Source organism: Chinchilla lanigera, unplaced genomic scaffold, assembly GCF_000276665.1.
Source record: "Chinchilla lanigera isolate Chin_1 unplaced genomic scaffold, ChiLan1.0 scaffold00137, whole genome shotgun sequence".
In the NCBI taxonomy this organism is placed as follows: Eukaryota; Metazoa; Chordata; class Mammalia; order Rodentia; family Chinchillidae; genus Chinchilla; species Chinchilla lanigera.
This window is the reverse complement of record NW_004955538.1, coordinates 2,735,685-2,751,499: the sequence shown is the minus strand read 5'-3', so window position 1 is coordinate 2,751,499 and position 15,815 is coordinate 2,735,685. Positions and strand designations below refer to the sequence as shown.

Sequence of the window (15,815 nt, the reverse complement as noted above, 5' to 3'; positions counted from 1 at the left end):
GGCACGACGTGGGGCAGAGCTGGGATGGCCTCCTTGCTGGTGGAGTCCAAAGGAGGTCAGAGCACCTTTAGAAGGGCACAAGGAGAACATATGTGCGTGTCTATGTGTCTCCTGCTCTCTCTCCTGTTTTTTCTTTTTGGTCTTTTTGAGACAGGGTCTGGCTATGCAGTTCAGGCTGGCCTTGAGCTTACTTTGTAGCCCTGGCTGGCCTCGAACTTGCAACAATCCTCCTGCCTCAGCCTCCCGAGTGCTGGGATTACAGGCGTGTGCCACCACATCCAGTCCCCTCTTGTTTAAAAATCTAATTGTAATTAATTTTATTGGTACTTTTGATATACATAGTGACCACACTCATCATAGGGAATTTGCACTGTCCTTTGCACAGGTTTATTCTTTTTTCCCCCACCCGCTTCAGCCCTTCCTCCCCTCATTTATGAAGCTTTGTTTCCATCCGTTTCCTTTCCCTTCCTTCGCTCCCCACCCCCTCCACCGTGCACGTCATCCCCCCACATCTCCCAGTCCCTGACTGCTGCTCGCCAGGCACGGCAGCTGCCCAAGCAGCACTTGCTGAAGAAATGTGTGGGTTGCTGTGGCCCTCTCCGAAGGGCCCGGGGCCTGGGGTTCCCGGGCGTCACCACATGCCCTTTCCAAACTTTCCTTTGCACCGTGTGCTTGTACCACTAAGAACATGAACGATTCTTTTAAAACACACACTGAGAGACTTGCGCAAGAAAAAACAAAAGGCAACTACCCTCTGAAAATCATAAAAGGAAGGAGAAAACAATGATGTTTACAAAGGCAACGTCACTAGCGTGATGACTCAGCCCGGGGGTGGGGGCAGAGTGACAGAAGGGCTCAACTGCATCTGCCGCTCAGCAGTGAACAGTCACGTCTGTGGGAACCGTGAAAAGGCAGAGCAGTGGAACTCTCAGGGGAAATTCAGCATGGGGGCAGGGTTCCTCCATCTTTAAGCCTCTCGGCATCATGCAGGGCTTAACCCTTTGTTGAGTGCCTGTGTGCTCTGCGAGGCTGAGTCCAGTGACCAGTCTGCACGTCACATACACCACCACTGCGTGGCAAGGAGGCGGGCAGGGCAGCCCTCCCTGCAGGACTGGGAGCCTTCACCTTAGAAGAGAAACCCAACTGTGGACGCTCTGAGCTGCAAAGGACGGGCACTACCAACTCGGTGCTGCCCCCTCCTGCCGAAGACTGGGAAACACTGCCCCCAGGACCCCACACTGAAGGTCTCTGTCAGAACAGGACTGGGCGAGGCGTGATTCTCAGCTCAGGATGCCGAGACAGAGAGCCTGGCAGCTACAGCGGGTCCCAAGCTCCTCCCAGCATGGCATCTGCCTGGTATCTGAGGAGGCTCCCCCGGACAAGACACAGGTGCTCCTCACACTGCCTCAGAAGCCCGCTGTCCACTGGTGAGCGGCTGGTCCGGTGCCCTCTGTGCCCGCTGCACCCTCTCCCCCATGTCGGAACCGCGTGACGCGCTGAAAGCCCTTCAAGAACCTGTTTTCCACAGCAAGTCTTCTGCCAAGGCCAAACCCTGGACAGAGTTGACCCTAACAGAAACTGATTTCCCTTCATCAGTTTTATACACAGAGACCTTTTCATTTTTTAAGAGATCTTTTTTAGAACAGAATATGGTACATATTGACTCTTCTGACCGAAACTGTCAAAAACAGAAATGCTGTCTAAGGCTTTTATTGTTTAACACAGATGTATCAGTTGCCAGGTCATTTCCAACTTCCAAAGCATGAACCAAGAACTGTAACTTAACTGAAAACCCTACAGGTATGAAACAGATTAATCTTACCAAAATTCGGTATTTTCCCTCATGGGAAACAACAACAAAAAATCAGAAACGCCACATGGTTTGTAAACACCACACGCACAGCCCTGTGGTAAGCAGCGGCCCTGCCCCGTCCTGCGCACAGGCCTGACCGTAACAGGTGGGATCCGGAGCGCTCGCTGGAGCCCCGCCCGAGACCAGCTGCTCACAGGGCCTTTGCAGCGGAGAGCGAGTGCAGCTGCTTCCAGAGTTCGCCTTCTGGACCGTTCCTTCCAAAGTATTGAACGCAGTGATTTCCTTTCCAACTCTTCCATCAAACAGAACGCCGCTCCCGCGAGAAGAGAAGGGGTGTGACCGGCACGGGTGGCGACGCTGACATGCACAGGTGGGCTGCAGGGAGCCTCCAGTAGGCTTCTGCGGCTCCACAGGGCAACTCCACAGGAGCGGCCACGATCAGGGACTGAGCACGACCAGCTTGTGAAGCTGGTAGAGAAAAGTATTCTTCCCTTGGCAGCCTTTCCAGTCAGCCTGCTCCATGACCAGCTTGGGATGGACCTAACAAGACAGACGAAAGCACCAATCAGGCTCTGCAGTGGGACAGGCCGGCACTGAACAAACATAATTATATGCACACACACAATATGTAAGACAACAAAAAGTACTCTTCCCATCTTCCTTTTCTTTTTCTCTTGGTTTTTTTTGTTTGTTTGTTTGTTTTTTTGAAACAGAATCTTGCTTATAGTTCAGGCTGACCTTGAACTCACTGAGTAGCATAGGCTGGCCTCAAACTTGAGGTGATCCTCCTGCCTCAAGATTATAGACGTGTGCCACCATGTACTGCGATTATAGACGTGTGCCACCATGCCCCACTTTTCTCATTTTTTAAAACTACTTATAGATGCTTGTCTACTCTCATACTCCAAACTATATATCTGATAATTTATTCTCAAATCCATGTTTAATAGGGTACCCTTAACTCAAAAACCTCCTACACCCTCTTAGGTAAACATGAACAGTGTCAGGGATATAGCTCAGCGGCACAGCACCTGCCTGGCAAGTACAAGGTCCTCGGTTGAATTCCCGGTACAAACAAATAAATAATGAACAGTAACTTTAGTACAGGTGTTCACTTAAAAAAGGTAGGTGGTAGGTGGGGAGAGGGGGCATCGCCAGTGGAGGGACCTCAGACTCAGGAACACAAGCTCCAGGGCACAGGGACGAGGAACCACTGCCCAGCTGGGTACTTCTAATGACATCTGTGGCTCCAGCATCAAAGCTTAAAATTCCTCCCTGTCTTCTTTTGCCTAAAACCACACCTCAGTTGGTCCTATAAGCCTTATGGACAGGAAACATCAAGGTGCCTGAGATGGGCCTTGCCCTGCTTCACCACTGTGTCCTCCACACTGCGAGGGGAAGAGCTGGCCTTCGGAGAAAGCAGATTTGGAGAGGGGCTCACAAGAGGTGCCTGGGCGGGTGAGGGCAGAGGGGGCCCCATGGGGTCAGCACCCTTCTAAGTCTGGATACCACAGGGCTCACTGGCTGTCTTTCTTGTGGCCGTGTGAGGACACAGCAAGGAGGCAGCTGTCTGCAAGTCCTCACCAGAAACGGCCCCGCCGGCCCGACCCGAGGCTCCCACCCTCCAGAACTGCGAGGGACACTTGTGTGCTGCTCCTCAGCCTCCCCACTGTGCAGCTTCCTTTCAGCAGCTGAGCTGGCAGACAGTGGCGGATCCCCGCAGCTAAGGAGCACACCTATGAACCAGGAGGGCAGCAGGGTGTCAGGAAGAGCTGCAGGGTCCCGGCAGGGGCTCAGACCTGGGCAGTCCTGGGTCTGCCTTCTGTTGACCGCTGCCCAGGGGCCACCCAGAGCCAGCTCACCACAGGCACCGCCCTCTCTGCCACAGGCTCTGCTCCTGGCACCCTCAGCCAGGCCTGGTTCTGAGTCTTCATCCATCCAGTGCCCCACCCCACCCCCCCACCCCGGCAGCAGCTGCACACTCACCTGGTTCCACTCATAGGGCCTTTCGTGCCACTTAGGAGTCATCTTCTCTCTAGGCTTCATCTGGCAGAACAAACTACAATTTAGAAAAGGAAACTGAGTTATGTTAATCATACATTAGTAATTGAAAACACTCTGTGGTTGAAAAAATTTATATCCTACATATTTTCCTTAGAATGAGATGCAATTTTTTTAAAAGGTCAAAGTTTTATGATAGTTTAACTTAAAGCACACTTTGTTTTTTGGTTTTTGGTTTTTTTCCAGTACCAGGAATTGAACTCACAGCCTCATGCTTGCCAGGAAAGTGCTGTGCCACTGAGTTAAATCCCCACCCCCTTGAAGAACACTTTAAAAAGCAAAAAGAAATGGTGCACAGCAGACTCTGGAAGGTTGTTACAATTTTCAAAAAACGTTTAGGAGCAAAGGCACAGGACCGGGTGGCCGTGCTCAGGACCGAGCGGACCCAGCAGCCATCACCACTATTCTCGCAGAAGTAAAGCAAACCACATCAGAGAACTACAGGGAAAGACGGCATGGTCACAGCCATCTCAATAAAACTGAGCTGCATAAAAACAAACAAACTCTAGAGCAGAAGCAAGAGCCCAGGTGTGGGTGCCTTCCGCGCTCTTCCTGGCTGTGTCCTCTTCCTCCCTCCCCCAGGCCCTTGCTGACCGGCTCCTGGGCTGCAGTGTGCATGCTCGGCCTCTGCGTGCTGGCTGGGGCTGGCAGTGTCCAGTGAGAGGTGAGAGCAAAGAGGGGCTCTGGCCGGGTGCGGCACTTGGCCTCCTGCACCCTGCAGTACCCACGGATGGTGGGGGCACCGCACCACCCACCGTGTCCCCAGGCCCTACTCTGGGGTCCACAACAACCCCTTACCGCATTCTCCTCAGTGGTAGATCTGGGCACCCTCCGCCCTACTGACCCCGGAGTGTGGACCCACATCCCATGTTTCCTGGGACTGCGTTGGATCTGGATCCCACTTCAGAAGACCCCTGTACCACACCCCTTAAATAACTCAAAATACCCACCACCCAGGCAGCTAGGGAAGCTCACCCCAGCTTACCTCAGAAGTTTCTGACGAGCACTGTCCTGTAACTGCACCATTCTTTCTGGCCCCAGATACTTCGATCCATTTGGCCCATCACACACTAGCTTGTTGATAGCAGCCCTGAGAATATTAATCTGTAAACGAATGCTTACATCAGTACTCACATGGCTCCATCCCGCAGTAAGTCAGTGCTAGCTTTCAGAGTCAGAGTCTATGACTATCACCACTATGGCTGCCGAGAGAACTACTGAACCAATGGAAATATCAGTAACGACTATCACAATGTAAGCAATAACAGCAAAAAGAAAAAGTTAAGAATTGGCAAGAAAAGTTCAAGCTGTTCAGTGGGTTGTTTGTTTTTAGCTATTTGAGACAGGGTCTCGCTGTGTAGTCCAGGCTGGCCTCAAACTCACAGCAATCCTCCCACGTGCTGGATCACAGGTGTGTGCCACCACACGGCCAGACTGTTTAGTGTAGACACATTTATTCTTGTAGGTAACACGGCTGGACATGGGCATGTGTCCCCCCGGGGAGTCTGACAAGCCCCTGAGTAAAGTACCAAGGTCCTGCTTTATCACCAGCCTCTGTCAGTGTTGTATTTTATGTTTACCTCAGAATTACAAAGACAGAACAGACAGTCCCTGTGGCGCCCAATCAGTCACACCTTGGAAACCAGCTCTAGGACACTGCTGTTAACTGGCCCCTGCTGTCTGGACCATTTCCCATCCGTGTCCCATCTCTGCTCCGGGACGCATTCCAGGCTCCACATGGAACATGCGCATCCTCTGGGGTGGGGCGGCTTCTTAGCCTTTCCTGGTCGTCAAGGCTCTGGCAGTTTGGTTCCTGCAGTGTTCTGTAACCTGTTTCCCAGTTTGGGTTCCTCTGGAGATTTCTTTGTGACAGACAGAGAGCGAAGGGACCCTCTCGTCACATTCTGCGAGTGTGCCTGCTGCCACTCACCTGTCACATGATCACGAGACGCACAGCAGGGGCCGAGCCTGCCGGCCTTCTCTGCTGTGAGCTCCCACACTCCACAGCTGACAAGCTTCAGCTCCATGGAGATAGGAGCCCTGACCCGCAGCCCTGGGGCCGCTGGAGAGGAGCGCTGCCTCTGCCCCACTCGGTTATGCAATCCTCCCTGTCTATCCACGTGGACGCTCCGGGATATACTCTCAGCTATAAAGCCCTACATATATTTCGTTGCTCCTACCACTCAGTGCTGGCCACCAGGAGCTCCTCCTCTGCCCTCTGACCCACTTGTCCATGGCACTCCCAGGAGCTACAGGTTCACCCTGTCCATTTCCTAACGCAGCCCAGAGCCAGCTGTCTCTCCAGGAGACCTGGTTCTGGTGTTGAAGAACCCTATCAGAGGTCAGGAGGCCACTGAGCCTGTTTCGTGTCCCTGGGGTCACTGTTCCCTGGCCCTCTGAGAGCTGGACAGTTGGACGGACAGGAAGCCATGTACACACAGCGCGTGAACTGTCTCTGTAGCTGTCCGTCCTTAGATACTGGATAATCAGTTCACAGACACCCGACTCTCGCCCAGTACCGTAAGGTCACTGTGGCCTTCTTCTCACGCTGACTTAAAATTCCTTTCCCAGCAGTTTGTGCAAGCAGAAGGCAGCAAAAGCAAGCAAGCAAGGGACAAGACAAGCTTTTTTCTGTCCCTTATATTGTATCCAGGCTACTGGGATTAGGGCCGAGCTAAACCAATCAGTAGACTGATTTAGTAATCACTCAGCCTTAAACCTAGCATTATACCATGAATCAATCGCACACTCTAGATCCAGCTACCTCTGAAAAGCCCCACCCATGACCGCATGAGGCTTTGGGGCACATGCAGACACAGCCATAACATGGACCTGCTGTGAGCAGCTGCCCTGGGACCCCAGGCACGTTCACCTCTGTGCTCAACAACCCCGCTGGGGGAGAGGAGGCATCAGAACTTGGTTTCATTTCCTCTGGGAACCAGCAAGGAGGGCACCAGAGAGCAACTCCCCAGTCCTGCTGCCCTGGCATTTCCTCCAACCGCTCAGAAAAGCTTCCTGTGGCAGGAGCCAGTGCACAGGACAGGCAGAGCACCAGCACCCCAGGAGCAGCCTCTCCCGGAGCTGGAGGGCAGGAGCCCTGCAGGCCCATCGGGAGCCCCGCTCCTGCGGACCCGGGGACAGCAGCATCTCAGGTCTGCAGGCGACGGTCAGCGGGTGAGGAGCAAAGCGAGAGCGAGCAGTGCTGTGCACTAGCACTGTGGGGTGCTGCTCACCTCAATGACGTCCTCAACGCCGAACCGCACGTCAAACGCCAGCTCCATGTCGTGCTCTGGGAGGATGGGAGCTGCCATCGCTGGGTTCCATCCCAGACCACAGAGGACCCCGGTGTAGCCTTTTCCCTCCTGATCGAGCCTGGATGCAATGTTTTCAGAGGAGTTAGTCATTGCATAATTGATAAACCACCATTTTAACATTCAAGAATAGACTAATAAACCATCCTACTTTCATTTCTGTTTCTTCCAGTTTTAATACTAAACATTTAGATCAAATGCATGTTATAACAACAGCAAGTATGGATGTTATCTGACATTAAGTTTCTAATTCTCTCTCCTGCAGTAGGACTAGGGTAAGATTACTGTATCGCACTCAGCTTCCCTCCGTGTTTCTGCCATAGGCTGAGTTCCTTTTTTTTGTTTTTGTTTTTTTTCCAGTACCGGAAATTGAACTCACAACCTTGCACCTGTCAGGCAGGCGCTATGCCACTGAGCTAAATCCCCAGGCCTGGGCTGAGTTCCTGTGAGAGAGGTTTCTAGAGGAGTCATCCAGCACCTGGGCCTCTGACCAAGCCCAGCGTGCAGAAAAAGCCTGAAGGCTGCCCACCACCCTGCCCTCCTCACCCCGCCACACACGTACTCTTGCGAAGCCACAGGCCCAGCTCTGCCCAGGCTCCCGCCTCGACCACCACTGTCACCTGCCACTGCCATATCCCAAGTCTCGCTGTCAGTCCTCTCCACTCCTGCTGCCACCAGCCTGTCAAACCACAGCCACTTCTCACCTGAACGCAGCTGTATCTCTCAGGCCCATTATCTCCCCACCCCACTGCCCCTGCCAACCCTCTTCTACACTGTGAAGAGTGGGAGCGCTCCCAGCAAGTCCAGCCATGTGTTCCCTGTGCAAAGGCCTGTGGTAGTTTCCAGGCCCATGGGCTACATGGGCTACAGTAAAGGGTCCCTCCTGCTTCACAGCACTCAGGCTGCCTCTCCCCACCTGAGGACAGGCCACCACCTCCCCTGCAGGGGCTCCTCCCAATGCCGCCCCCCCCAGCCTCCATACCCCCCACCCGCCCTCACACTCAGCCTGACACAGACTGAGCCACTCAGTCCTCACTCTCTGGGAACGAGGGTTTGTTTTACGTTTTGAAGACAGGTCTCACTACGCTGGCCATGCTGATCTCACCCTCCTGGGCCCAAACGGCCCTTCTGCTTCAACCTCTCCAGCACAGGGACTACAGGTGTGTGCCGCCACACCAGCCCACAGGAGCTAGCTCCGACGGCATGGCCTCAACCCACAGCAGGGCCAACAAGTAGGTACATGCACAGGTATAGCACTGAATACTTTTAAAATACCTTGCTGATTTTCTTTGGTATCTCACTGGGACTTCTTCCCATCAGCTAAAAAAACATCAGTCTTTTCTCCAGCTTTACTGTGCTATAACTGGTAAAAGTATCTATTCTGTTAGCTGATTACCACAGTCCAGCCTGGGACCACATCCACCACCACGCAGTAACCATTCTGTGTGTATGCAGGACACACAGGGTCTGTCCTCTCAGCAGATCTCAGCTGAGTGACACAGTACTCACCACACAGGCATTAGCTCCCAGAACTTACCCTCTTACAACTGCAGGTTTATAATCGACTAAGTTTCGTTTTTTGAGACAGGGTCTCCCTATGATGCCCAGGTCGGCTTGAACCAGGCTCAAGATATCCTCTGGCCTCACCTCCCACGCAGCTATACAAATAGGCCTCAACACCTGGCTTAATTAAGTTTTGATTAAAAAAAAAACCTGACGAGATATGGTGGTACACACCTGTAATCCCAGCATTTGGGGAGGCTCAGGCAGGAGAATTGCAGTGCATTCAAGGCCAGCCTGGGCTACGTAGGAAGACACTATTGCAAAAAAGTATATATATACAGGCAAAACAATTTTGTTCTTAGTCATATGTGTACATATGTATGTATATACATACATCTAGATATATTCCCCAATTTCCCCTTTTTCAGTTTAATAAAAATGAAAGATAATCTTGCTTTAAGTAAACTCAAAGACAGAGTCTTAAAATTCAGACTTACAAATTAGGTATTGAGTATCTGCTTTACAAAACAGATACAAAAATTTTTAATGTAGGTTCCTCTACATTATTAAAATAACTTATTGAAATTTCAGTTTTTGTAAAACCTTTCCAGAGCACAGTGATCAGTAATTAGAGGCCATGTCATAAACCTAGTAGGACATCACAGCACCTTGCCCACACTGACAGTGGCTGCAGAGCAGTCCAGGGCTCACATACAATCACACCTACAGCTCAGCAAGGCTTCACTGAGTAGGAACACTTGAAATGACCCACACAAAGGCGGTGGTGCTCCCTCCATCTGCTCTAAGGCTTACATGAGACTGTGAGCCAAAACCTTTCCTCCTCCTAAACTGATTTCTCTCATGTATCTCAACATAGCGACGGAGAGCTGACTAATACAGTGAGCTCAACTTTCTTCCAGGAACCCTGAGTACTTATGTAAGACAAAGTCACAAAATCACAGAAATACATTTATTTCATCCTGATGCATACTTTTGACTAAAGCTGAAATGCAAAATCATTGTAAGAAAATCAAAGCATGTGCTACGCACAGCTCAACAAGTCGTGATCCGGGTGGAATAACTACTTCAAAGGAACCACCACTGCTATCACCATTTGGATGCGTGACTTCCTCAGGTACTCATGTTTGTTTGTTTGTTTTGAGACCGGATATTGTTTGAGACCAGGCTGGCCTCAAACTTGCAGCAATCCTCCTGCCTCAGTTCCCAAGTGCTGGGATCACAGGTGTGTGTCACACACCCAGCTATCCTACCACATTTTGTGGTTGTGCTCCACAGTAACTGGAACATCCAGCTAAACAGATGGAAATCCCCTTTTAATCTACTTCTTAAATTTCCACCAGCTTTAAGGAAAGAACATCCTGGCATTGCTGTTTTGTGACCTGCCTAGAAGCAGCGCCACCTCCAGGCTGAGCACTGCCTGCAGGTAACATGGCATCTAACCTGATGCCAACAGCACCAATGCCAGCTCCAGAGCCAAGGGAGGGGCGGATGGTGCTCTCATCGGGGCACCAATCAGAACATCCTCTCAGCTGGAGGTGCCCAGCTCCCTACCACAAAGCGCTGATCACCCGGGAGGAGCCTCCATTAGACATGGTGCCAACACTGTGGGCTGCTCCAGCTGTTCAGGGAAGGCATTGTGGGGAAGGAGGCGGCAAGAGAAGTAAGTGACCGGAACAGCTGTGGCTGAACACAAGGGAAGGTCAGCACCCACAGGCACATCCGCCCAGGCCCGGCCCAGTTCTCAAGGGCGCTCACTCAGGGAACCCGTGGCCAGAGGCACCGAGAAAGTAAGTGAAGCACAGCCACTAAGCTAGAAGACAGCAGCAGGGGCCCTGCGGGACTGCTGGCTCATGAGTGTGACAGCACACACCTCACTTGCCCGCTTCCACTGAACTAGAAGGTAAGAAGGTATCTTCCCCCCAGGTTCTCACCTGATGCAACCTGCATATGGGCAAGGCAGAGGCCCGCGCATACCTTAACTCTATCACTGGTGCAAACAGCATGCTGAGGAGTGCGGGGAGGCCCGGGATGGGAGGCATCAAGGAGGTCTCTCTCAGCAGCATGGTAGACCCTGTGTACAGTGAATGAGTCAGCGCAGGCTGCACCACACATCGCTCAGACCTTGCTCCCTACTAGCTGGTCCCACCAGCCTGCAGCACCCCTCTTCTGCTAAGTCTGTCTTTACTGGTTCCTCCCGCTCCAGGAAAGTACTCCCATTCTAGGTCCCACAAACCCTACAGAAAGGGACGCCTAGGCATTAATCTCATTGAGAATGACTCATCTGGTTACTCTCTGCCTTCTCCTCATTGGCCTGTTGGGTTTTCCCAAGGCCAAGAACTTGGACCAGCTCTCCTTTGTAGCCAAGTATGGAGGAATGAGCAAGTGATCAAGAGACTAATTCCCACATCTCTCTATACAAGGGAAATGAACAGTGCTCTGAGTGTGTGAGTGTGTGTGTGTGTGTGTGTGTGTGTACTAAGGCCTTCACACTGAGCTGTTTTTTTAATGTTTTTGAGACAAGGTCTTGCTAAATTGCCCAGGTTGGGCTCTAACTAATAATCCTCCTACCCCAGTCTCCCAAAGTGCTGGATTACAGGTGTTTCTCACCAAGCCCAGCTTCTATTTCTTTCACTTGCATCAGCCACTGCACTTAGGAACCAGCCCAAAATACAGCACATGAGCAGAAAGGAGAGGGAGGACCCAGACAAACTGAGGCCCTCAGCTTACCAGTTGCGTTGACGGACAGTGAGGCTGCAACCAGCATCCTCTGGTGCAGGTCTGCAGGGGCGTCACTGATGACGACGGAGTTGATGCTCTCCTTGTCAATCCAGACACACCTGGAAGAGGAGAGGCACCCCACAGGCCACTGATCCCCCGACCAGGCCACAGTGACAGCACTTCCAGAAGAGTCACACCACAGGTACAGCAAGCCCCTCCTCCGGCCACTCTCCCCACGTGGTTTCCTATGCTTCACTTGAAGTTAGATACCCCACGTGCAGATACCCAACCTGCTCACCGCTGACTGTGCCCTGCACTGCACCCAGCAGAGAGATGCAGTCAGCACTCCTCTCCTCCTCCACCCTCTCTCAGCAGAAGCCAGGAGCAGCTCTACAGGCATCCTTCACTCCTTCGACCCTCATCACCAATGCTAATCAAGCTCCAACCTGTGGGTTCCACCCCAAGGCACTCAAGCAGCTGCTCCTTCTGCACCTTTGCCCTGGCCTCAAGCACTGTCCTGAGCTGCCTCAGAGCTGGCCCCTGCCTGGGCCCTTCTACTCTGAAGCCCAGTGTTCTTCAGACACACGCACAGGAGCTGCTGCTCCCGCACCCACCTAAAGGTCTGGGTGAGGCTGAGCTCTGTGTTTCCAGCAAGTCCTCCAGGCTGCTACTGCCTCTCAGGGATTCAAGAAGCCAGGGTTTAGTCAGTGATCGTTTTTGCATGCACACAGCAGGACTTCCCAACTGTGCTCAGATGAAGTCTTAAAAACATGGCTTAGAAAGCTCACCTTCATCTGCCACAGAGTTTACGGCTTCTCTTCCCCAATCCAGCTCTCCTCTCAAACCAAACTTATTCAATGTCCTCACCAATACACTCTCAGGTCCAGGCTCTGCACTCAGCCCTGAGTTAGGGTTCTCCCCTCACACTGCCCCCGCCAGTCCCTTCCAAGACACCTCACAGCCTCCCTACCAGTGTGGCAGGGCCACATCCCAGGTGCCCTCACAACATCCTGTGATCTCCATCAAGACCCTCGCATCACCCTCGGTTGCTATCACTGCTGTTCCTTTCTGCCCATATGCCTCGTGATGAGCACAGCTGTATCCTGTTCACGACTGATTCCCCACGTCATGCAGACCTGCTGAATGACAGCTGTAACCAGGAGAGAAGCTGTGGAGGCTTTGGAGAAAGACACTAAAAAATGCTAATCGAAAGTAGCTCTCATGGAAGAAAGAAAGAATGCCTCAGATTTGGGGCTAAAAGGAAAATTAGGATGAGTTTTTAAAAATCCCAACAGTTTACATGTGAAGAAAGATTAGTTTCTGATGAAGTATTTAAGTAGAGCAGCAGAGAAAACAATTCATGGGAAGTTACTCATACCTGAATTTGGATATTCTGGTCAAACTATGACACTTCAGTTCATAAGGGTTAAAAGGCCCATGGAGTATGGTCTGCACACACAAAACACACAGTGTGACCAACAAGGCAGATATCACTAGCATGAATTCCACAGTCAGCTCATACTTTCAAACACTACATTTCAATCACAACATCTTCAAAAGGTAGTGAGAATAAAGTACCTGAAAGAAGGCATTTTTCTGGAATGTAACTGATCCCCCCATTTGTATATAGAAAACACTGCCCAATGTCTTAGCCCAAGTGTCAGTTCTTTAACTGCAGCAGACCCAGCCAGCTGAATAGGCAGCCTGAGGCCACATGGTCAAAGGCTGAGGTCGTGAAGGTGGAGTTCCTGAACAGGTAGGGACTGTCCAGCCGGCTCCCTCTCCAGACGCCTGGCTGCGCCAACTCCATGCATGCTGCTGAGGAGCATGAGAGCACCGGAACACCAAGACTGACGGCTGCTCTTGACAGCTCAGAGCTCACTTCCTTCCATGGGGTGAACTAGCACTCTCAGTCACTTTGGAAGGGAAGGCTAAGATGAAACAAGTACTGGTCAGGGCTTTCCTCTAAGCCCATGGGCACCAGACCCCAGAGCAACCTTGGGGAAGGTGACAACACTGAAAGCCAGGGAGGGTAAAACCAGCACGACTACAAACACAACTCCTCGCCTATAACGTACAACAGCACTAAGCTTTTTGATTATATTGTAAACACTCCAGTACCACACATCACCTTGCAGTTCGGGGCACCCAGTCTACTGGAGGAGAAGCTCTCCAGCAGAATCTGAATCAGGTACTTCTCATCGTCCTTCACAGAAGAGGGCACAGATGCAGTCACCCCATTTTCTACTGATTTGGAAAAGAGGCCCTTGAGAACTTCATGGCTTTGCTGAATGAAACAAGAAATTTCTTTTGTTAAAAGAAAAAAAATTACATTAAAAGCACCTTATCCCTATATAGTCAAAACATTTCCTAGGCATAACCTTATTCTGATCTGTATTTGAAGTTATAGGGAGATCGTTTTATGAAATTCATTTTAAAATTAAAACAAAAGAAATAAAAAAGACCATTAATTTCAGCCCTCAAAGAATTTTAAAAAGAAACTTTTCTTAAAGAACTATCTTATAGACAATATTCGGTTGATGGAGGAATATTACCACAATCCCTGCTTTTCACATATTAAATGGAGAATTTAATCAGCTTTTCAACTAACAGACTGTCTGTCCTTCTCCAACTCCAGCATTCTTCATCCCCAGCAGAAATTACAGGAGTACGAAGAAAGACCTTCAATGTCAGGCTCAAAAACGGCCTCTTTGACACCTCCCAACCAAGAACAATGTTTATAGCTGATTTTAAAAGGAATCATTTAATACCTTTGAAATGCTCAAAATATTTGAAATAAATATTTTTGGTTTTCAGTGTAGCTGTTGTTTCAATAGTGGGGGTTGAATTCAGGGTCTTACACTGAGCTACCTCCCCAGTTCTTTTATTTTATTTGAAAACATGGTCTTGGAGCCAGGTGTGGTGGTGCATGCATGTAATCCCAGCACTCCGGAGGCTGAGGCAGGAGAATCATTGCAAGTTCGAGACAAGCCTGAGCTACAAAGTGAGCTCAAAGCCAGCCTGAACTGTATAGTGAGACCCTGTCTCAAAAAGACAAAAAAAAAAGACATGGTCTCAGTAAGTTGCTTAACCTGGCCTCAAATTTATGATCCTTCTGCCTAGCCTCCCAAGTAGTTTGGACTACAGGTGTGTGTCACCTTGTCTGGCTTAAAATAAGTATTAATTATTTCAATCACAGAGATAATTCTTAGATCCATTTTTAAAAACCAAATATGAAACACATTTTCAAATCTAATTTCCATTTCAAGGAGAAAACAAATAGATTCAAAGGAAATCAACAAAAACAATACCTACCCACAATTTAGTCTCGGGAAAACCTCGAAAACTGATCTCGACACGGCACACCAAATACTGAAGAGCAATTCCACCCACCCAGAATGCCTCCAAGGAAGCAAAGCACCTCAGTCTCACACACACCACCACCCACACACGTGTGCTTCCCGGGAACAAAGGCGCATACTTGGGATTCATAGGACTCCTCTGCCAGCTCGGCGTGGCCCTCACTGATGAGGATGTCTCTGATGTTGACGGTGTCCAGCGTTTCCGAGCAGCAGTACACGTCCACGTGCAGGACGCTGTGCACGACCGAGAAGACCTTCACCAGGAGAGCACATCTGCGCACCAGGGAGGTGAACCGCTTGCTGGCCCTGTGGCTCCAGCGCTCACCACACACGAGAGACCTGGCCGAGGGCCGCATTTTGCAAATCTTAAACTCCAAAGCCTATGGGGTAGAAGGCAAGCTGAAACGGTTTTATAAACGAGCGAAGCATGCTGCTCAAATTCCACTGAAATGCAACTGTCTTCATGCATCTTGTTGGTGTCCTCCCAAAATTTCTGACAAGTGGGGAAGCGAGGCTCCCAGCTAAAGAAACCTGCCTCACCACAACAGCAGCAGGGTGGTATAACGCAGCAGCAAAGACATGCATGGGCACATCTCCAGCCCACCTCAACTCTGGGCCAGCACAGCTGGAAGACTTAGAAACAGTGGAAGAAAATGAGTTAAAACAACTTTTCTTTTGCTAAATTTGAAATCCTCCATATATTTTACCTCACTCCAAAACCAACGATGGCAAAAATACCTAGGGCAATATATATTTTTGAGAACAGAGACCGAATCTGGCTTGTGTGACACAGTCCCTTCCCCAGTCTGAGCTCAGCTGTCCCATGGTAAGGTGAGAGTGGGCCCAGCCCTCCTGTCAGATCCCTTCTAGTGCTCAGCACCTACTTCCAGAGTCCTCTCTACCTTACCTGGAATGGAAGCTCAAGAAATTGACAGGGAATCTCCATTAAAAGATCTAGGTCTACATGAGACCTGTTACCATAGTCTACAAAGAATACCTAGAAAATAAAGAGAGCAAACACTCTGA

The 15,815-nt window shown here is 50.5% G+C and overlaps 1 protein-coding gene across 4 annotated transcripts in view; it reads right to left on the bottom strand.

The window, feature by feature from the left end:
• Positions 1 to 1,694: 1,694 nt before the first annotated feature.
• Positions 1,695 to 15,815, bottom strand: part of Tdrd9 (tudor domain containing 9) — an 82,587-nt gene continuing 68,466 nt past the window's right edge. For 2 of the 4 annotated variants that reach the window (XM_005410819.1, XM_013507899.1), the window contains 10 exons: positions 15,697 to 15,786; positions 14,909 to 15,169; positions 13,559 to 13,714; positions 12,806 to 12,876; positions 11,437 to 11,546; positions 10,684 to 10,780; positions 7,108 to 7,246; positions 4,860 to 4,978; positions 3,800 to 3,872; positions 1,695 to 2,353 (listed from right to left, as the gene is read on the bottom strand). In XM_005410819.1, the coding sequence (XP_005410876.1) occupies positions 2,252 to 2,353; positions 3,800 to 3,872; positions 4,860 to 4,978; positions 7,108 to 7,246; positions 10,684 to 10,780; positions 11,437 to 11,546; positions 12,806 to 12,876; positions 13,559 to 13,714; positions 14,909 to 15,169; positions 15,697 to 15,786 (1,218 nt within the window). In that variant the 3' untranslated portion in view covers positions 1,695 to 2,251. Of the gene's footprint in view, positions 2,354 to 3,799; positions 3,873 to 4,859; positions 4,979 to 7,107; positions 7,247 to 10,640; positions 10,781 to 11,436; positions 11,547 to 12,805; positions 12,877 to 13,558; positions 13,715 to 14,908; positions 15,170 to 15,696; positions 15,787 to 15,815 lie in introns of those variants that run through there. The other 2 variants (XM_005410820.1, XM_005410821.1) reach the window with 2 other exon arrangements.